The sequence below is a fragment of the Aythya marila genome (assembly GCF_965140915.1).
Source record: "Aythya marila genome assembly, chromosome: 3".
In the NCBI taxonomy this organism is placed as follows: Eukaryota; Metazoa; Chordata; class Aves; order Anseriformes; family Anatidae; genus Aythya; species Aythya marila.
Window position 1 is genome coordinate 25,560,193 of NC_139044.1, and position 23,565 is coordinate 25,583,757.

The window sequence follows — 23,565 nt, forward strand, 5'->3', positions numbered from 1 at the left end:
CATGGTGTCTTTTCTTTTTCTCACCAATGTGCTCTGTGTGAATTTGTAGCTGGAAAGATGGCCTTGCTTTCAGCGCCCTTATTCATAGACACAGGCCTGATCTTCTTGACTATGACAAGTTAGATGAGGTATTTCTCTAGCTGTAGCAGACATTTTTAGTTACTGTGGCTTGTAGTTTTGTTTAAAAAGACGGGTGATGGGGATCTCCAGAAGATGTTGTAAATAATGCCTATTTAAATACTGATTTAAATAAAATCCTTTACCAGTGGAGCACTGTTACTTATGGGCTTAGTACCAAGCAAACAAATAGGAAGTCCACATCACTCATTTGTAAGCAAAGTGATTTAACCAAGTCACTAGATCTTGCTTAAATTTAGTATATTTTTCTCCCATTTAATTTAAGTAGGATGTGTACACATCTAAATTTACTAAATGTGTACACATTTAGTAAATGTTATATTACACATGGTGTAATGGTAGCAAAAATAAATTAATGGATTTTAGGTATTGTCCACATTTTAAGTTCCTCTTAATGTCAACAATGCACAAAACTGCTAAATGATGATGAAGTGAGAACTTAAGTTTAGAGACTTTGTATTCTATTTTAACCAAATTGTAAGGGTATTAATACTTATGATACCTTACCTATATATGCATGTGGAGAACAGTCTTCTGTGAAACTTAAGTACTTGCTCTCATTCCGTAGTAAGTAATCTTACTAAGTTCATTTCAAAGTAACAAAAGAAGCATGTCTGAGACAATGAGCATGTCGGAGCATGTCTTTGCATTCAAACAGAAGCCCTGGAAGTTCCCTCGAGAAAACCTGGTAACTTTTTTCAGTCCCCTCTTGCTTCTCCAACTTTTCTCTTCTACCCTGTTTTCGTGGGCAGTCTCTGTATGCATTGGCTTTGTTTGTGATGGCTACCATCATTTAGCAGTTTGTTAATACTTGAAAATAAGAAGCATTAATGGCACAAACAGCCATTTCCCATAGGGCGTTTTCATTGCAAGCTGATATTAGAAGGCTGATTTAAGAGCAGCCCTAATCTGATGTGGTCTTCCATTGTCAGCAACAGCTGTCTGTGGCATATGAAATGAAATATGTGCTCTTTGTCTGATTTTTGTGTACTGCTGCCCTTTTTTTTTTCCTTCAAAACACAAAATCCAAAATCTCAAAACAAGAGGAAACTCTTAATTTTCACTAGCTCTAAATTTCACCAAACAGAAGTCTTACATATTTGGCTCTCCAAGTCAAAAGTGAGAGGTTTTGAGCCTTCTGGTTAACTGTGCCTGTGCTTTTCTCTCCTCATGCATTCACCCAACAAACAGAGAACTTGTTAGCTCAGTGAATTCATATCACTGTAATATAAGTTTTACTAAGTATAAAAGTGTGCAGGACTAACTTTGTGATGAATGGTCTATAGCCTACTGAATCAGTGGCCTTGACTGTATGTATTACTGCAGTACTTCATTCAGAATTAGCCTTTTATGAGTGTACGCTGCATATTTTATCTATGTTCCCTTCCCCCCACCCCCCGAATGTGTTTACAGCAGAGTCCTAGTGGCTTATTGTTTTTATTTGAAAGTAGAGCACTAGGTATACCAAAAGTTCACATACCCCACTGCTATTTGAAGAACAGTAGTTGTGACTCCAGTTTATAGTTGGGAAAATCAGAGTAAGTTTTAGTGTACCTACTGTAGTAGTCTTGCTTCAAAGAAAAAAAATATATTTTTGACTAGTAATATTTTCTTCTTTAATTCAGGATGACCCCATAGGAAATATCAACCTTGCCATGGAAATCGCTGAAAAACATTTGGATATCCCAAAGATGTTGGATGCAGAAGGTGAGAGTCATATTATACTGAAGTTTGTATCACTCATCATCAGGAGACAGTAAAAATTCTGTTGTTTTGTGTCTAGCAAATTTTCAGCATTCCTTCCACATGAATAGTCATGGAGTAACTTCTTTCCACTTTGTTTTTAAACAAATTTTTCCTTCTTGTTTCCCATGTATTGGATAATTCTGCTCTATCTTCATTCCTTATTCTTTGTTACTGTTCGTATTTGCTATCACTTTTGGATGATATTCAACCTTAGCACATGGCCCCAGTGTGACAACTGAAGTTCAAATAGATGATTGAAAGATAATCTTTGCCTATAAGAAGTTAAAAATTAAGTTTAATAAAGTAAAATACATCTGTTAGCAGCTTAAAGCATGTTCACTTTTTTAAATGTTAAATGTTAAAATGAGAGGGCCAGAAAGAAATAGAGGTACAATTCAAAATACGCTACTAATAACATGCTGTTTATGAAAGAGCTAGGTTGAGGGAAGCATTTTGTTTGTTTAATTATAAGCCTTTTTCAGGGATCCATTTTAACAAATGATTTCGTGTTTGGTTTTTCCAATAATCTTCAGAATCTGTTCACAAATCATAAGGAAATATTTCTTCAAGATAACCAACCTTTTGTACAATAGGCAGAACTGATGCCAAAATACTGGAATTTACATACCCTAGTTCAAGGTATTCTTCTCCACATATACAGACTCAGGTCTGGTGGCACGTCAGTAGAGCAATGGCTATCCAAAGCATGCAAACGCATCTCGTCCACTTCCCTTGAAGTCTTTGGTAGGAAGGTTAGACCAATACAGGATGATTTTGAAAATCCAAGTTATATCCTCTTAATTGAATGTTTTACTTGGTTTCACCTTCATGTTTCAAAACTAACTGTTTCAATTTTTTGAATTGCAATTACCCTTTCAAGCACCATTTAATTATCTTACTATGAAACATTGTGCAAGGAATAAACAGAGATGCTTTCTCCTCACTATTGAACATACATCGTTCTTCTTTCACTCATTTTTCTCTTCATATACCACGTAAGAAACCTCCCCCCTGCCGTAAGATTTCCTGCATATTCTAGCCCTCATCTTTCTATTCTCGTCTTAGCAGGAGAAGGGGGAATGAAATCTTGCTTCTTCTAACACACTCTGTATATTTGCCATCACTTTTTTTTTTCTTGTGTTTTCAGTGGAAATGCCAAGTTTTGTTCAGAACTATGTGATGGAGATTCAAAATCAGTAAATATATCAGTCCTGAAGTTAGAAAATCTCTCTTTTAATATTAAAAGTCATCATCTAATTCCCAGGTCTTTTCACACCAATATCTTCCCACTCCCATGTTGGCAGGCATCTTTGTAGCTTGCACTAGCGTTATTCATCACTCAACCATGACTGCTGTGAAAACAACTTTTTCTGCTTTTGTCTGTCAAGTATCCAGAAAGATCTGTTTACAACAATACACTTGCACTTCAATCATACCCTCTCTTTACTTTTAATCTTTCCTGCTGTAGTAGGGTCAAAGTTATCAGTCAATCAAGTCAAATTGTTCTGTGATTTCTACTATTAACAAAATGGACTGGCTCAGGGATTGCAGAACTGTTACTGTCCAAACTATTCTTAGCACAAAATGTATTTCTGGACTACAGGAGTTCTACAGTTTTCCAGTATTCGTCAGTACTCTGACAATCAAAAGGACCTTCTGCTAATATAAGCAGTATATACTCTTACTTTGTGATTGTCAGTGGCTGTGTTTAACTCGGATTGATTGTAGTGATTTAGATGAAGTTGTTCTGGACTAACAGTAAAACTGAACCCAGTAGATCTGCCAGCCGCACCATCAGCTCTGGAAGTCTCTACCAACTAGAACATGGTAATACCTTTCTGTACAGTCTCCATCTTCAGATGTTTTACCATTTTGGGAGACTATTATCTTCTCCATTTTTGATTCCTAAAGCTTATGTATCTTTGCACTGATACCAGTAAACAGATGCAAACTGAATGGTGGTATATTTATTTTTAATCCTTGCAGCACTGAGGTGACATCATCAGCATAAACTGATGGAAGTACCTTATGAGAATTGCTGAGCAGTAAACCCTCTTCTCTCTACACAGATGTAGTAAACACAACCAGACCTGATGAAAGAACCATTATGACTTATGTTTCCTGTTACTACCATGCATTTGCTGGTGCTCAGAAGGTGAGGTTGTAGATGGATCAGATCTCATCTTTCACCTTCTGTGTTGTTGTTTCTTTCAGCAGTTTTTCCTCTTCTCTTTTCCTCACTAGTTACTAGAACAGCATCTTAGAGCTGAGCTCATTTTCTGTTGGCTGATTTTCTCTTTGAGGCACTGTCTTTGTAGAGCCAGTAGTAGTAGTCTTTCCACTTGTTTTGTAGAAGCAAAACTTCCTGTCTCATCTTTGTGTGTGTTTAGTAATAATATCCAGTAGGTTTTTGACAACTGGTTACTGATCTTGTTAGGACATTATTGAATGTCCTTTGATTGAACTTTTGTGCATTGATTAGAAGCACCTTTAAAATGCAAGATGAAATCTAGCTCACAGTGAAAAAGCAGTTTTAATAGCATAATACCATCTTTTTCTCCCTGCTGGATATTATTCCTGTTACAGTTGTCAAAATTGTCAAAACAGATGCTCAGAAAATGAATCCTTCTCTTATGCTTTCAGGATTGTTTTTTTAAAATGTTAAATGCTTAATGGTAAGTACAATCAGTGACATACAACATTTCTACTGTGCAAAGCAGGAAAATACACAGACATCTCAAAAGAGCTCTGAAATCACGTTCTAATGAAAAGAAGTAATAGTAGAAAAAGCAAGGCAAATCATAGAAATGGACATACTTTAGGCATTAGTAATATAAAGATTAATGATATATAATGTTAAAATTTAAAATTGATACATGTGCAACTTCCAGAGAATCTCCTCAGATCAAAATCTAGCCTGCCATTCTTGTGTGTTAATCAAAAAAAAAAAAAAAAAAAAAAGTGCCTTTCGTGTCTGTTAATCAAAAAAAATGAATTCTAAATCATCAGAGATTTGCATGCTAGTTCTTATACAGGTAGTCTGTTTAAAACTAAAGTAATTCTCTTCATGACAGTGCAAGATCAGACTTATTAAAAAAAAAAATCACATCTTTGTAAGAGCTTATGTTGAATTTCTAGTGTATGGATTTTTTTTTTTCTGTCAGCACCCATCAATCTAACACTATTTATTTCAGCTTTGTATAGTTCCTAGAGTACAGAGACAAGAAAACATGGACAAAAAACCAATCGCAGTGACAACTATGTTGTGCTTTTATTTATTTATCCTATTTTCTACTCCTCGTATCTCTTTTTTTTTTATTTTCATTTCTCCCCAACCTTGTAGATATTGTGAACACTCCCAAACCTGATGAGAGAGCTATCATGACATATGTGTCCTGCTTCTACCATGCTTTTGCTGGAGCAGAGCAGGTATTAATCAACTGTCCCTTCAGGTTGCTGTGTTTTTGATTGTTTCACATTTCTGCTAGTTTATATTACAGAACAAACAAACACTAATTTAGTACTTTGCTGTTTTAATTAACAATTGCAAGTATTACTTGAGTACTAATACTTGTTTTTAATCAACACTTGAATCTATTTTAGTTAAATGTTGTAGCAAATTGAACTTGTTTATTCTAATAGGTCTTCATGATTCTAATGTTGGGTGTCTATTATGCGATTGTAAAGACTATTTCAGAAAAAATGTATTTGAAGATATTGTGAAAAAGAATTGTTTGTTGCTATAACAACACCTTATGCTTTTGCTGCATAAAAGAACGATGACTTTTGGAGATTGAGGCTATTCTAGACTTACTAATTCTGACTGGCAATTTAGGGCTGGATTTTTAAAGTTGCTTAAAGATGTAGAGAGGCACAGAAGTCGTCCAAAGTAGTATTTGCACCTGGTTCCCACAGAAACCAGCAGAATTATTTGTGGATCAAAGTATTAGTATAAGAGGCAAGAACATCAGCAGGATGGTATTCTCACAAACAAGGCACTTTCTACTGCTCTGCTTCTTACATTTCAAGCCTCCAAATGGACACAACCCAGCTTTTGTGGGGAAGAAAAAATGTCTTAAAGTAGTTGATTTTTCCTTCATCCTCAGAATTCAATTTTCCTTCCCACCTAGTAGGCCCCATGCAGCTTATCACAACACAGCTATGCTGTTTTGCACTCTTCCTTCTGGGTGTGCATGTTTTGCTATTAATGCAAAAGAGGGAGTTCCAAATACTATTTGTAACATGAATTTTTAGTTGACTGGTTGTATTTCAGACTCACATTTGTAGGGACATATAAACCTATCATGTCAAACTATTAATATCAATTTTAAACATGCAGAGCTACAGTGCTTTCACAAATAAGTTTGACGGGATCCAAGAAAAGATTTGCTATGAGTGGTTAAGCTGTATATATTTTCAAGAATATGTGTGCATGTGATGTGCAGATATAGATAGTTCAGGACCATACTCCTGAATCACAGGAGTATCTTCAGAGTGTGGCTAACAAACCTAATACCTTTTGAGCATGATTAGAAGAATTAACCTAATAAGATAACTTTAAGAATGGTCTAAATTGCTTTTGAGAATAAAAGATTTATGAGAAAACTATAATGGCATTGTGAAATTACCCCTTGTAAGGTTTAATTGTTTGACAAAATGACTTCTGTGCCAATCTGCCTCACTGAGGCCATTGGAATCTGTGAGAACAGGAGGGTAAAGGTGTACCTAGGAGCACAAATCAACAACTATAAAACAACATGACTTTTATTTGCAGCAGACACATTCTCTTTCTTTCTCCAAACTTGTACCTTTCTCAGAATGTTTATGAGTACATCCTGTTTATTTGCTCTGTTTTATAGGCTGAGACTGCAGCAAACCGGATCTGTAAGGTGCTTGCCGTGAATCAGGAAAATGAGAGGTTGATGGAAGAGTATGAGAGACTAGCAAGTGAGGTAAAGACTGCTTTGTCTGTAACTTGGCAATAATTTTATTCATGAAATACTGAAAGCTGAAAGGTTCAGGTCACTCCTTTGCCACAGACTTACTGTATTACCTCTAGCAAGTCATTCACTCTTGTTACTGTGCCCAGAAGGGGGTGTTCTGAGGACTTTTCATCAGTCTGCCTTAGAACTAGACTTGCTGTCTCTGTAATCTCTAAGGGTAGCTCATTCTTGACCACATATAGAAAACACAGGATCCTCTTATTCTGAACAAGCCTGCTGAATGTGTGCTGAAAGCTGCGTTTGGACAGGGTGTCTCAGGGTATTCACAAAGTACCCGTGAACACAGGTAGCAGATTAATAAAGAAAGGGGCACACTGCTTGCATTGTTCCTGACTATTACCAGAAATTTGTTGTTTTTTCAAAACATAGGTGAGATGGCTTTGCTTCACAAAGTATACTGCAGACTTTTTGAATCAGGTCTTCCTTATCTTTTCTTGGTATATGGCGAATTTGTTGAGTCAAAAGTGCAGATATTTAATGTGCACGTGAAAGCCTCTTTGTCTTTATAAATGCACAACCTGCAAAACATACTGAGATTGTAGACACAAAGACAGTAGTGCTGGATTGGTACTAACGGAATTCTGTGTAAAGATTTTTATATGACCTGAGTTGCTGGACTGGCATCCATCCTAATCTCCATTCTCAACTGTGACTACTTGAGACATCAAGACCAATTAATACCTTTTTGAAAGTGGCCAGGGATATTGGCTAACATGGGTCATAATTAGCTAGAGTCACCTTACATGCATGTTCTTATTTGTAAAAATCAGGGTATTTCCAGGAATATTTATAATATCTGAGAAAATTAGGTTTGGAGTTTATTTTGTTTTTAAGAAGTTATCTCACAATATTGTTCAGTTTTGCAAACCTTGTGACTTGCCATTAAGGCACTGATACCAACTGAACCCAAGAATAATAAGATGGAGCAAACACAATTGGGATTTGTGCATTCAATTTTATCTTGTTTTGGTTGCTCTTCCATTACCTTTATTTCAATTGTTTGTGTTGGTTTGAAAGCTTTTAGAATGGATTCGCCGGACAATTCCTTGGCTGGAAAACAGGACCCCAGAAAAAACAATGCAGGCAATGCAGAAGAAATTAGAAGATTTCCGGGACTACCGCCGCAAACACAAACCTCCCAAAGTCCAAGAGAAATGTCAACTGGAGATCAACTTCAACACCCTGCAGACAAAATTGAGAATCAGCAATCGACCAGCTTTCATGCCATCAGAGGGAAAAATGGTTTCAGTAAGTAAAAAAGGCATTAATATTCCATTCTCCTTTTTATCAATATTCTCACAAAAATTTCAATATGAAGGTTGAATTGCTATTTTAAGTCATCCTCAGAAACTTCAGTTTATTCCACTTTCTCAATATCAAACCACTCTTTAACACATTCCCTTTCATTCTGAAATCATCCTTTCCCTTAAGTATGCTCCTCCTCACTCTTTGAAGACTTATGCTGGTAGCAAATTGTCCTGAGACAAGGAGCAATACAGAGCTTTCTTTGGGAATATTTGTTTACTTAAACAAAACACACACTGGTTTCACAGATATTTTTCTTATGAGACTTACAGAAACAGCTATTGCTCAATAAACATTTCAGATTTTTTATACTTTTAAAAATTCAATTTTATATTTTTCTAATGCCTGTGAAGACAAGAATAGTCTGACTGTGGGTCAGAATTTTTCCTGTGGAATACAGCAAACCTGTTCATGTACTGTGTTCTAACACTGTGTTTTGGTTGGTCAGATTCAATAAACAGATGTTGCATGACCTGCAAAGATTGACTGCCATTGTCCACACCCCTTACTCAGAAAATAAGGGGCCTGTCACTTCAGTTTCCTACTCATGCCTTCGGATTTCTAAGAAAGCTCACAGAACTTTGTGCACCACAGAAAATGAAACGAATTTGTATTCCAAATAAAATATGCATCAAATCCTCATGATACTAATTGTTTTGTTATTGTCGGCTTCTGAGAGCAAAGCACATTTATTTTGATAACAGATTAGGTACCTCATAAAAGGACAAGTACTTTGTAAAATGGAAGGTAAAAGCAATGTGTCACAAAGACAAACAGTTATACTTGAAAGCCATTCATATAGAGGGTCCTTCCATGAACCTACTTGACCAGGATGCTTTGTGAGGAGCAGTTGTTTGGAAAACCTGATTTCCAGAGCTGCCTGACAACTAATATTTTCTATGATTCCGTGATTTGGCAAAATCTGGACATAGAAACTTCTCTTTTTGGAGCAAAATTGTGAGCGAATCAGAAATCTGGAAATTTGTTTAGAAAGATAATAGTTTCATTCTATCTCTCTCATGTATTCTCTGTACAGGATATTGCCGGCGCTTGGCAGAGACTTGAACAAGCTGAGAAAGGCTATGAAGAGTGGCTGCTGAATGAAATACGAAGACTGGAAAGACTTGAACACTTGGCTGAGAAATTTAGACAGAAGGCTTCCACTCATGAACAATGGGCATATGGTGGGCAGATATGGTTTTTAACATTTTTGATATTTTAATGTTCAAGGTTGAACTGTCAATGCTGGATATTTGCCAGCTAAAAACTGGCATAAGTTTTTGTGTTTTAAGTTTTTTATAAGTTTTAGTTTAGAAAACTAAAATAATAACAGATAAAATTTCAGGTTGTGTTACATTCAGTCATGGTCCTAACTTGTAGGCATGTTGCTAATGAAATGTGAATATAAAAATCATGTTATTTTCCACCAAGGTAATCAGTCAAACTTAACAAAAATATCCAGAGTTGAATCAAGGCCGGAACTGTTAATGCATTCCTTTGTATTTGTGCACCAGTGATTCAGTCAGGATTGCAGTGAAGACAAAAATTCAGTTTTCCAGTTTAAGCTTAAAAATAAATTGGTATCTATGGCTTGTTAAATGTGAAATTATTAAGAGTTATTATGAGTTGGTCATCATTTGACCGTCATGATGGTTTTGAATAGCCCACATGAACTACGTGATAATGGACTCATTTTTGCTTTGTTCCATACCCCAGATTACACCCTGTTTATAGTTCTGTTTTTTAACGGTAGCCTAATGTTACGTGTAGTTGTAACAGCTACAGGACCATGTATTTTACAACACCCTTGTAAAGCTCTGTGAAAGCCATTACACGTAGATATACTCTACCATCCTGTTGTTTGCCCTGACAACAGTTTTCCTGCTTCTGCCATGCTTCTGACTTCTTCCAGCCGGAATCTTTTCACACACACTGTGAAAGTAAAGCAGAGTCCATCCAATAACACAGTTGCTGGAAGCATACACAACAGTGTCTGCTACCAAGCAGATACTTGAAAGGAAACTACAGTGCTTGTCAGCCCTGAGAGCCTATTTTCTGATCATCTACTCATGGTGACATGTTATGGTTGTTATACAGGGAAAACTTCACATAAGCTGGTATGTAGCATGTGAAACAGGAGCTCCTTCTGGCTCTAGAATCTGCAGAGATGTGTAATTTTGTGTGGTGAGCTACAATTGTAGAGGCTGTATAGATTCAGTTGTCTAATCCAGGAGCTACTGGAGACCAGTATTTCAGTTTTTCTAGCTTTTTGTAACTAGGCTGGCATTTTCCATTTAAAATTCAATAATTGATTTGAAAGACAGCCACACATCTTAATTTTGGTTGGAAAGTGCTGAAACAAATAATGCATTGAAAGCAGAACACAAAAAAGAATAACATTTCATTGGTAAGAGTGAAGCTGAACATAGCAGTGTGATTTTTGGTTTTATAGGTCAGTAACGTGCTTTAAAAGACTTATCAGAACAGTTTAGAGCCCTGTTTTTTTTTTTTTTTTTTTTTTTTTTTTTTGCTAATATACCATTTTATGACAGTTTCTTGAGTAATGTAATACTAACTATTTTAGATAAGTATAATCATCCTGTGCAAGAATCAAGGAATTACTGAGAGATCTTTAAAAATATTAATTCCTAATTAACACCATTCTGCTGAAGAGTTGCCACTCATTTCTGTTGGGCTGGGATTTCATCTTATACATGTAATTTTGATGATTCTCAGTGAAAAAAGTTGACTAAATTTGCAACTGTTTTAACAGTTTATAATTCTTTCAGAAAAACAAAACAAAACAAAAACACTAATATTTTAATTTTCTCTTTCAGGCAAAGAGCAGATCTTACTTCAGAAGGATTATGAATCTGCTTCTCTGACAGAAGTCCGTGCCATGTTAAGGAAACATGAAGCTTTTGAGAGTGATTTGGCTGCTCACCAGGACAGGGTGGAACAGATCGCTGCCATTGCCCAGGAGCTGAAGTATGTTCCATTTAAAGGCTTGCAGCTGCTGACATTTAACTTTGCGATAAACTCTTTCCAATGAATTTGATAGTGTCATAGGTACCAACGTAAGAATTCCAGAGATAGCTTCATAAGTATATTATCTGTGCCGGTCCCTGAGACCTTTCCCTCATCTCTCCTGTACCCCCAGCCAAATATAGATATTCAACTGACTAAAGTATTTGAAAACAGTCATTTTCAAATTGACTTAACAGTAATTTTTTAGCATTAGCTCTGCTGATGAGTCCATTGTGTGTTGATGGGAATGCTGGAGGTGTCTATTTTGCAGTTCATATGGTTTGCTGAGAGGTTGATTTTTTAGCTTAGAAAATAATTTTATTTTACCTAAATTACCAATCAGGCATCTTCATGTTGAGATCTGATATTTTCCCATAGGTATATCAGTCCTTTAAAAAGGCTTCACATCCCTAAATTATCTTTTATATACCAGTAGTAGTGGGTCATACACTGAATTTTCTGAAGATTCATTATTCTAGTATACTCCAGCATCATACAAGCAACCAAGCACACAACCTCTTCTGTACAAGTGCAGTTTTCACCCACAGTTCCAGCAGCTTAGCTACAGGACCAATACTTGCACACTCAGCATACTATGTCCCAAGAAAACATAAAGCTGAGAACAACACATTTAATTATTGTTGACATCAGCTAGGTAGGCCAGGGGCCTGCCTGACAGACACCCTTATGGCAACAGAAGTCTTGAATGTTGGTGTAGTTACTCTGGTTAGACTCCATCTTTACTGGTAGAGTTTGCTTTTCTTTGCGGGAAGGCTGTTAATTCACCTAAGTGAAGCAGTTTTGTCAGCAAAGATCTGCCCATACTGACAGTACTGTAATGTTATATACAGATGTCCCTGTTCTGGTAAAGTCATTTTGGTGTATACACCAACATGTGTATGTTTGATTTTTATGATCTTACGCAGTTAATTGCAGTGGTTTTGTACTGTAAAACAGTGGCACTACTCCTGATTTCAGCGTTTGGCACATAATTAAATTCATTGCTCACCCACAGTATAAATCTGCAAAGCCAACGGGAACAAATGTGCGTTAGCTGTTGAAAGAGGAGCCAGCATCAAAATTCCCAGATTCCTGCCCTTGGCTTCAAGCCTCCAAGTTTCAGTTTCTCGACTTCTTGAACAGGCAAAACATCTACTACTCAAAAAGCAAGTGTTAAAAGCATGTCCTCTTTTTACTTTCTAAAGGACCGTAACTCATAAACAGCTCTGCATTCATTAACAATTAAAAAATCGAAGTGCTATCTAAAAATGTAGTTCATACCTGGTAGCAGCAGCACTTTCACTAAATGCATAATTAAAATGGATTTAGAGGAAAAAAAAAAGCTATTTTTCAAGATTGTTTAAGGGAGGAAAAATAAGTACAGTGGATAGAGGAAAAGCTGTCTTTTAGTATGTAAGAAGTCTGAAAAACGCAGAAGATGCTGATTTCACTGAGTATGTCAGTTTATGAAACACCTTCTGACATGCCCTGATCTCTGTTGTAGTTATTTGTTCTTTCTATACTACAGAATTTAATATCCTTCTGCACTGGAGAAATGCCTAATCATTGTTAATTCAGCATCAACTTTGCAAGTGTTAAGAAACCTTGGGAATGTAGTATACATAGCACAGCATCTGCTTACTAGCATTTTGAACCCTGTGTCCTTTACCTCTGTTGAGGCCAGTGAACACTGTATCCTGTCTATTTTAGGGTTGTCTCCTCTCAGTTGTTTCAGTAATTTGCTGTGTGAAGTTAAACAAGATATTTGTGGCCTGGACGGCAAAGGTGCTGAAAACCCGTTGCTTTTAGAGATGCTCTACTTGGACTTCTCCTGTTATCTGTACAATGGGGCTATCAGTGCCTGTTTTTTCACTGAGACTCAGCGGCTCAGTAAGTCTTAGTGCTTCTGGAGAGCAGTGCATGAAAGGTTACAAATGTCACATTTTATTATTAGCTGCAAGCAAATGGGAAGCTTCTGTTTAAATGTTGATTTTAAGTATTTATCCATAGTTCTTCAGACAGCCATTGAAACGAAGGAGCAAAACACTTTTTTCTTTCTCCAGTCATATTTTTTCATTGAAAGATTAAGCAGTGTTTGAATGCTAAGAAACATTCATTGGCACATGATCCAAAGCTTATTGAAGTCAATGTGGGTATCTTTTTTTTTTTTTTTGTTGTTCACTGGATCCACTGATGAGGAATCCTCATCATCCGTGTCTAAATTTCAAGTCAGGACACCTCCATGTTTTGTTTTAGACATCTCATAGCTGTCTAAAATTGCTATTTCCAAGTAGAACAATTGCTGTGTGACCTTGAACTGTACCAGTTACAGTTTCCTGTCCGGTATTTTCTGTGGCAGCAACAAAGTCCACCATGAGCTAAAGTTGCTAAAAGATTGTTGATTGGTGTGATAAAGCATTTGTGTCTATACAAGCAGGAGATTGCAGCCAGGAAGCTGCTGCAGGACTGTTGTATTCTAGACTGTATAGACATGGAAATCCCTGGCAGTGAAGCATGACAAGAGTTGGTTGGCACTCAGTATGAAACTGGAAAAAGAGTCAGGGATTTCTAAAATGGGATTTCCCATTTATGACATAACGAATGCTAAACAGAACTGGAGTGAGCTATAATACAAAGTGCTGAATTCACTTATGGTCCTGTGTGCTTGTTTCAACATTTTCAATCATCAAGATAAAATTTTTGGAATGCAGTTTCTTGCATATCCAGGACTTCTAGTATAGCAACTTATTTTCAGCCAAGAAGACCACTGTCTGGAGTGCATACTGATTTGGAGTGTCTTTTTGCTTCTGGAAACCTGGGCTCAAATTGTGCTTACGTACATGATTAACATGAGCCTGGTTCTAAAGCAGTGCTAAAGCGTGTTGCTCAGCAGGTTATTTTTGTGACACTATCACTATTCCTGAAGTGAGCTCATACATAAACGCTTCTCTGGATCAGGACAAAATCTGACTAAATTTTTAATTCTTTAAATATAAGACTTAATTAGTTGTAAGATAAATAAGAACAGCTTCAGGATTTTTAAATTCCAAACACTGTAGATTTCAAATTACTGAACAAATAGAAATGACCATTTTCAGTAGTTCTGTAACACATGCAGCAGTGCTTTGTTTATGGTTGATAAGCAAAACTTCTTTTTACAGAATATGAAATCCAGTCTCTTTATACCTTCGGTATTGAAAGAGACACAAAAATTAACATGAAAAGAAATGGAAGCCTGTGTCATATTTCCATGTAAACAATCTTCTATAAGTTATTTCTTCCTCTGCTCCTGCTTCAAACAGAACAGTGTTTTTTGATGCATATAATAATACACTTATTGGAAGTAAACTACAGCATGCCCAGAAAGGCAGTGGAGCTAAACTGACTAATGCCACTCAGTGGCATTACGTAGCTTATGATTTTTTTTTTTTTACCCGCTGGTGCCCTTTTTAAAAGTTGTTTTGATAATGTTATTCTCCTACCTATTTGTCCACAGCACATATCCCAGGAAGAAATAGGATAGCAGAGATCTTATGGGGAATGACTGAACCTCCCTGGCAGAGCTGGTGGAGGAACGTTGCACATTACCTTCCAGGACTTTGAACAGAGCTGGTACAATCAGTCCCTCACTTGCATGGAAGGACACCTGCCCTTATCCTAATCGACAAAAGGAGTTAAGTGATCCATTGAAGCAAAAATAAAACTTGCTGTACTCTCAGTAATGTGACTGGGAGTATCAAGAAAAACATCCTGTCCGTATTCTGGTATATTAGGTTAAGTATGCCAGAAGAGACCAGAATACAAATCTCCACATCCCATCCACTTAGTGCGCTACCGATGAGCTCACAGTTCACACAGGAATATCATCTAATAGTCTCAATACTCTATAATGCAAAAAAATTAGGTCCAGCCAAAAAGTCTTAGCAATAAATATGTCTTAGCCTGTTTCATCCAAATCTCCATGCACCTGACTTAAAATTTCTTAACTAATAGATGGCTTTTGTTGCATCCCTTGAAGGCTAACAAAAAGGCTTGCTCCAAAGGAAGAAAGAATCAAGTTTTCAAATTAAGGAGTTATTGTGTTTTATGGTTTTCTGGCAGCTTTCTCCTTATACATAACACTTCTTTTACTTTACAATTTTAGTTTTTCTTCTTCTTCTTTCCTTGTCTTTTTTTTTTTTTTTTTTTTTGTTATGGCATTTTATTTTTACTTGTTTTACCATTTCTTAGTTTCAATGGTCAATTGATAGCAGCACATGTGAAGCCTCTTTTAAACAGAATGGTTTAGATATTTCTCAGCTTTATCCCTAAGCATATTGTTCCTACTGAGCTTAGAGGAGGAAGGATGTGTGCTGGCCCTGGCCTCCAGTGTATCTTCACAGAGGAAAACTACCTCTGTTCTCATTTTGTCCTCTGTGATTCCCAAAGTTACTGGAGGGAAGTGATCTGTACATTCCTCTTGCCAATTGCCTAGAGAAAGATGTTCAAAAGGAGGGAACAAATTATATCTGCATTTAATGTCTTGTTCAAGCCTCAGAGTAAATCTTAGCTTCATATTGCCATGCTGTCACATAATCACAATCTCTGCAATGCTCACTACTGTGCAAAATGTCCTCAAGGAGCAGCCAAGAGCTAAATTCAGTGAATGATGATAGGCTGATAAAAGTGAACTTCTGAAGTGCCAAACACATGCATTTTATTATGACTGCAGCAGAACCAAGGGGATTATCTGTCATTGAGATCCAAAACTCAGTTTGAAACAGACTCGGTGCAGAATCTCAGGACAGGGCTTAAAAAGTTACTCCAGTCAGTATTGTAAGTCATTTTCTGTCAGGATAATACAAGCATATTAAACTGGTGAAAGAGCAATGCTAACTGCTACATTCCTTTTGGGTGAACTGATTTGCACTGCTGGTACACCTGTGTCTGGATATTTCTGTGTTCTGAACAATCCATTTCTAGGGTGTAACTCTGTAAGGAGTTTCTGGAGAGAAGGATGAAAACTGTTCTCAGTGCCCCATGTCTGGGTAGCCCATGTTAGAGACGGATTATGCCTTGGACGCAACCTGAAATCTGTTTCTCAGTTAAATTATTTCACAGTGTATTAGTATGGATTTTTTTCAGATGAAACTAATGTATTTCAGGCCATTTAGCTTAACACCATTCCAATCTTCAGGAACTTGATAAAGTTCCTGAAACGTATCAAGGAACTTGATGAAGCCTCAGTCTGAAACATTCTGGTCTTCAGGAGATCAAGGTGCTTGTGCAACAAGAAAAGCTGAAACAATGATCGTTACAAACCTTAATTGTCTTTAATACCTGGACATCACAAATGGATAATGGATTTTTCTAACAACAAAGGAAGTCAATCCTGTTTCCATGCTGTGCTTCTTGAAATACTGAATGTGTAGAACACGCTTGTCTATACTGCATCAGTTGCTTACCTGGAGGAGAAATATTGCAAAAAAAAGAGGGTTAAATTACTGAGGGCCAGTGGAAGACTGCACATTGCAACTGCTCCTGTCTCTCAGAAAGTTACACAGACTTTTGTCTTCGTTCTTTCTTAGTGAACTGGACTACCATGATGCTGCAAGTGTCAATGATCGATGCCAAAAGATATGTGACCAATGGGACAGCTTGGGAACACTTACTCAGAAACGGAGAGAGGCACTGGAGGTAAGCCAAATAACGATTAGGAGTTCAGCTGAGGGAGTGGGGGAAGGAACCATTTGTTTGTGACCTGGACATAGTACCATTGAGCATCCATTTTGTAATCCAAACAGCAGTAAACCCTTTCATCAGATCTCCATTTCAATTTGCTGTGGTTTCATTTTCAAATAAATTTGAATTGCTCAGACCATATCTGACAGTGCTTAGCTGACAAGGACAGTTCTAAAGCAGCAACAAATGGCATGTCGTTTATAGTACCGCTCTTTGGGAATTTGATGTCCAGCAAGGATAATAAAACACATTAGGCGCTTACCTTTTCATGCTTGTCGGAGCTTCATCAGGTGAGACATGGGATAGTCGTCAGCACTCAGTGAATTTTTTGGTAGTGGGTATTTGAAAGCACTGAGATATACATGTATTTCCAAAGCCTTTTTGCTTAAGAAAAGGGTAGTCACACATATGCATGGAAAGGTGGAAAACCTATGTCTAACTCTTTCTTTCTATATTTACAAGAAATTACTAAAGCAAGATCAGCAGATTTTAATGGATTTGCAGATAGAGTCCAGTAACAAAATACTTAAAATAGTAGTGGTGGGAAAAAACAAGTCATCTAATGTTACTCTTGAAAGGCATACATCCCTTTTTAATGTTTGATATGAAAAGTATCTTTAATGTAATTAGTTCTATTACTTTCAAATAGGTGGTGAAATCAGTCAACGATATAATCGATTGCTTTTGAAAAGATGAGACATGACTTTGCGAGTGTGTGTGTGTGTGTAGAGTTAGGTCTTGGCTCTAGTAACAAAGGAATGTATCTTTCCCAACCTATACAGAGGACGGAGAAATTGCTTGAAACAATTGATCAGCTTCACCTGGAGTTTGCCAAAAGAGCTGCTCCTTTCAACAACTGGATGGAAGGTGCTATGGAAGACCTACAGGACATGTTTATTGTTCATAGCATAGAGGAAATACAGGTAAATGATTGACTAGTTTGTGGCTTACAGTCATAGGAAAGGCAGGAAAGGAAGTTTTTCTTTCTTGGAGAGTAGAACAAAAATATTCTGTCTGGACATTTTCTTTGTGATAGGCGACATCTGCTGTACTATAAGTTCTTTCATGATTGGTATGAAAGTACTCTTGAGATCATGAAAGAAACAATAGTCTTGATAAAGTCAATGAAGGCTTTTTCATGAATGTATCTACACGTATTATGTATCTACAGATACATGCAGACAGGGTGTTTGGGAGTTGGAAGAAGAGCTGTGCTTATTTACAGCAGATCCTCCTGATGTTGGAAGAAACATTACTGTTTTCATGCTCTCCCTCTCTGTTTCTGATTTTAGAGTTTAATCTCTGCACATGATCAATTTAAAGCTACTTTGCCAGAGGCAGATGGTGAAAGACAGGCCATACTGTCAATCCAGAATGAAGTTGAAAAAGTTATTCAGAGTTACAGCATGAGAATAAGTGCAAGCAATCCTTACAGCACTGTTACTGTGGAAGAGATTCGTACCAAGTGGGAAAAGGTAATGTATGCTAAATGCATAAAGGACATTGTAACATAGTATTTTGGTTTATGAATACTGAGAATATTCAGAGAACTTAACAATAGATCTGTATTTTTTTTTCTAGCTCATCAGATGCCAGAATGAGCCAATCACTGGTTAAAAACTGGTGGAACTGGCACAAATTAAAAATCTCTTCATAAATGTATTTAATAATATGGAGAGGAGAAAGAGGTGGTAGCATAAAATTAGGTTATCTAATACACTAGGAGCATATTAAATGCAATTAAACACAATTTGCATCTATTAGATACAGTAAAATGAATAGATTGTTTGAAAAGCTGATGTTGAGATGGAAGAAGTAGTAGAAGGTTATGTTAGCTTTCATAATATAAAATATTTCACTGATTTTGTGTTAATTATGACACAGAATTACAGTTCTTTTCTTCAATCATATGGGCATATAGTTACACTGAGAACAAGAGCCCAGCTCTGGAGACCATTTCTATTCTAAGTCAACAGCAGAACTTTAAGAGGTTTCATTTTGAAATTGTCACAGTCTGGATCTGTATTTAAATAAACACCTTTTTCTGTGATCAGTAATGTTAATGAAGCTGTCTTTCTATAAATTGTATCCTATACCTCACTCCTCCTCTGGTGCCACTTATATTTTCCTACTGGCATGTGACTATTCATATTCTCTGTGTCCCTCTACTATGCCCTTTTAATTACTACTTTAATTACTACTCTACTCTAAAATTCTTTGGAACTTTCTACAGTATCTTATGCTCTCTCATGTTTGGTAGGCTCACTTCACAGTATCCCCTGCTCCCATCACTCAGTTTTACCTATGACTTATTTTGGCTTCTTGGTGAGGCAAGAAAAGCACATGTTGCTTTTACAGAGCTGGTGGCTGGCCAGTGTGTGCCCTCCAGAAGAACAGAAATTGCATTTCATTTTCTCAGTATAAGCAGTGTCTTTTCTATTCAGCTCCTGCTTCTCACAAAAGTTGTAAATCTAGCCTCTTTGGGACCATGTTCTGTCCAGTTAGATTGAAATTGGCTGTTACCTTAAAAACACTGGAGAGGGATTAAAGAGAGGCTCTTAGAGCAATCACTTAAGCTTTATTTTCTTTGGAATAAAGTCAAATAATATGCTGAAGGTGAATGAATGTTTAGAATATATGAATTTACCAATTACGTAAGCTTACATGGACAAGGACACAGTCTCAATGGGTTATAAAAAAAAACAGAGGTATTGACCAAATTCAGAATGTCCCTGTGAAATCCAGTATAAGCCAAAAAAGCATTTGCAGTGTATTAGATGCCTTCAGGTATACATGAGGGGCAGAGCATGTGTTGTGCTAACCTATCCTAATGGCTCTGCTTGAATGAAATATTTTTCACTGATTATTCTTAGAGCTATTACATAGAAATTGAATAGTACCTCTGTTTACAGAAAAAATCAAAATAACCGCTCTAGTAACAGTTCAAGTTAAATGATCACCTTGAACTTGAATCCAGTCAGAGGTGAGAATTTCTTCTCCCTGTGTGCTAGTCTCTCTGGTCAGGCCGCCCAAGACCATAGTAGCAATTTCTTATATTAGCACAGAATGGGTAAATAGAACAGTAATCATTTTTCTGGCTTATCCTGATACCAACCTTCAGACTAATAAGAAAATTAATAACTGTGAGCTCATTTGTTTTAAAAGGATTCAATCATGCCTACTCACACTTAGTGCTTTCCCATTCTAACAGGTGAAGCAGCTGGTGCCTCAGAGGGATCAATCCTTGCAGGAGGAATTAGCCCGCCAGCATGCCAACGAGCGCCTGCGTCGCCAGTTTGCTGCTCAGGCCAATGTCATTGGGCCATGGATCCAGACCAAGATGGAGGTGAGCATCAGATGCTCATGCAAAAGCTGATGAATGAAGTGTTATATCATTTATTGTCTTTGTTGTATGCACAGGACATCAGCAATCTCCATGACAGTTTACCAGCATGAACAATTTAGCACCTGTTAAGATGGTTTTTAATAGCGTAAGGTTGTACAAGTGGTATCCTAATGGTTAGTAGGGCATGTAGCTTTGAAAAATTTATCACTTATCAACTATTTTGCTTCTGCTCTTAAAAGAAAGATAGTGGGATCACTGGAACTTCAGTACTGATTTCAGAAATAAATGTAGCACATTTTAGAAGAAAAAGTAAAGTTTGTCATCTTTGTATGAAGGTTTTATTACTATTGCTTCTTAGTCTGATAATATTACATACTTAGGTGAATGTGAGTCAAATCAGAAAATCTGAAACTTATATTTTGTGGGGTGGGGGGGTGTCTCTCTTTCTTTTGACAGGAAATTGCCCGCAGCTCTATTGAAATGACAGGGCCTTTGGAGGACCAGATGAATCAGCTGAAGCAATATGAGCAAAATATCATTAACTATAAACACAACATTGACAAACTGGAAGGAGATCATCAGCTTATACAAGAAGCCTTGGTGTTTGACAATAAGCACACCAACTATACTATGGAGGTAGGCATTTACTCCATTTTGTACTTGTTAGTTCATTTTGGCCTCTTCTATCATATAACTGCCTTCCCTGATTTGAAGAGACTACAATGGAGGATGGAATTTGGCAGACTTTCTGATGATCTTATTAGACTTATTTTAAAAAAACGCTGTTTTTTTGTCACTTGCCCATACTAGGCTGAGAATGGCCTAGTGCTGTGTGAGAGCTGTTTCCATGACTGAGGCATAAGATATTTCCAAGAACCCTTCCTAGGCCTAAGAAAGGTGAAACATAAAGGCTTATTGGCTTGATTTCTCTTCTAAGTTAATGTAAGCAAAAAGTTAAAAATTAAAATTTAGCTCATCATGACTTGTTTTGTTTTTCTTCAGATAAACACCAGGTTTTTTGTTGTAGTTTTTACATTTTGTTTTTCTATGACAAAGCAATGTTTCTCTTTATGACAAACTCATGAAGGGTTTGAGAATTTACAGATTGTCAGTGAAGGTCCCAGTGCTGATGATGTGTAGGATGACACGTGTTGAACACATGAGAGACTCCTCGGTTTTAAAGAAAACTTTTGATATTTGTAAAGTGACCTGTGAGTTTACTAATTTACAGAATGTAGTAATATAGCTGAAACTGGTAATACTGGAAACAGTGTTGTTTGAATACCTACCTCTGACCAACTCAGGTTATGGAAAATAGCAAAGTCCAAGTCTTGTAGTCCAGAATAAACGCACTTTTAGTAAAGAAGTACCTATTTAGAAACCAGTTCCATATTTTCTTGAAGACCATTTTTATTTTTAATGGTCCTTGGTCATAATGTACAGTTAGTGGTATGGAAAAGGTATCACAGAAATATTTAGAGCTGTTTTTTTTTGTTGTTTTGTTTTGCTTACTGTACTTTTCATAGCATTAGAAAAATATATATTATTCTTTAATAAACCAGTGTTTTCTCTATTGTAGCACATCCGTGTTGGATGGGAGCTCCTACTTACCACCATTGCTCGAACTATCAATGAGGTTGAGACTCAGATCCTCACAAGAGATGCCAAGGGTATCACCCAAGAACAAATGAATGACTTCAGAGCATCATTCAATCATTTTGACAGGGTACAGTACTCCTGCTTTTTCTCATTTAGCAATAGTCATTGTTCCCAAAAGCAAGTTTCTTTCCATTCCATATGTAAGCCTCTTAAAAATCTGCGAACTCAGTAAAAGTAGTTTTTTATTTTTAAAAAAAAAAAACAGATTTTTTTTTTTAAAAAAAAAAAACAGCAGTAAAGATCAGTTAACAAATAATTTACAGCCTTATGAAATTATAGCATTGTACAGACACTTTAAAGATTGATTTATACTCTTTAAATGTAATGCAAAATTATAGTTCTGGTAGTATTGTTGAGGATCCATTCAAATAACAGGCAAGACTGGATGCACTGTTATGGAAAATAATGTGCCCTTTTATTTTAAGGCAGTGCAGCACATTGTATGCACTTGCCATTGGCTTCCACCTCATTAAATATAGCTGTAATCTTGATTACAGTATGTTTTTTTCTTTGAATTGCAATTTGTCACCATAGAAGTGTATTTGTGGGGAATACAGTTAGGGCACAGATAGCTGTCAAAGAAAACCCTTTATTTTCCTGGCTGTAAGTGGGAAGTAAGAGGCTGTGCATTTCATTTATTTAATCAGAGGTGAATAAGAAAGTAGGAATTAAGACACTTCTGTGAAGAAACTTAGCTCCTTCCATGATTTATGTAGTACTCATGGATAGAGGATTAAAAAGATCTACTTATAGAAACAGTAGCAATATACATGCAGACAGGGTTCTCACATTCCTGGTTGGAGAACCATCTGTACATGAATTAGCTCTGCTGGGTCTCTACTCACAGGTACCCACCTTCAAAACTGAATTCACATTTCAAATTCTGAAAAAAAAAGATTACCGCAGTGCAGGACTAGGCTGTTGTCTTTATCTCAATATAAATTCCTGTAGTTATCAGACTCTGCTTATCCCCTAATTTATATTCTATTATTTTGTGTGTCAGCTCTTTCAAATTATTTCAGGCTCTAGCAAAGTGCTACTTGATTTTCACTAACTTCTTGTTTGTCCAGCTCTATCCAGAATGGTTACCCATACCTGGAATTATACTTCATGTGTATTGGATGCTGACAGTTACAGTTTGCTAAGTATTCTTTAGAATATACTTAACTGTTTAGGATGAAAAGCAGAATTCCCAAGCCTCTGCTTTTTGAAGGAACACACAAGTATAGAAAAGGCTAGCTACACAGGAATCAGGAAGAGATTTTATGGAAAATGTTACTTTCCGTATAATGTTATTCTACTGCAGTGTAATTCCTTTTTGTATTTGCTGAGGAAGCAGAAGATACCACTACAGAAGCAGAGAGAACTTCCTTGGCTTGGGAAGTAGCATACTAAATGGCTTTCCCAATGCAGAAGAGCAGATGACTGAGCAGTTAGAGCTATTAAAAGCGAATTTATCTAGGCTTGGATAAATTACATGGAAGTATTTCAGAGTATTTAAGATACGACAGCTTCCTAAAGATAAGGAAGTGAGGTGACTGAATCCTAGTATATGTTACGCTGGATAGCCATTTCTAGCATTCTTATATCTTTGTAGTTCATAGGTAAGTTGTCTGCCAT

The 23,565-nt window shown here is 36.7% G+C and overlaps 1 protein-coding gene across 1 annotated transcript in view; it reads left to right on the plus strand.

Annotated features, from left to right (window-relative positions):
- Positions 1–23,565, plus strand: part of ACTN2 (actinin alpha 2) — a 70,106-nt gene that overhangs the window by 35,372 nt on the left and 11,169 nt on the right. Inside the window, exons 7-18 of the mRNA XM_082755799.1 lie at positions 1,764–1,845; positions 5,228–5,313; positions 6,744–6,836; positions 7,905–8,135; positions 9,229–9,376; positions 11,030–11,180; positions 16,787–16,895; positions 17,723–17,863; positions 18,233–18,415; positions 20,152–20,286; positions 20,743–20,922; positions 21,866–22,012. Coding sequence (XP_082611925.1) covers positions 1,764–1,845; positions 5,228–5,313; positions 6,744–6,836; positions 7,905–8,135; positions 9,229–9,376; positions 11,030–11,180; positions 16,787–16,895; positions 17,723–17,863; positions 18,233–18,415; positions 20,152–20,286; positions 20,743–20,922; positions 21,866–22,012 — 1,686 coding nt within the window. The remainder of the gene's footprint in view (positions 1–1,763; positions 1,846–5,227; positions 5,314–6,743; positions 6,837–7,904; positions 8,136–9,228; positions 9,377–11,029; positions 11,181–16,786; positions 16,896–17,722; positions 17,864–18,232; positions 18,416–20,151; positions 20,287–20,742; positions 20,923–21,865; positions 22,013–23,565) is intronic.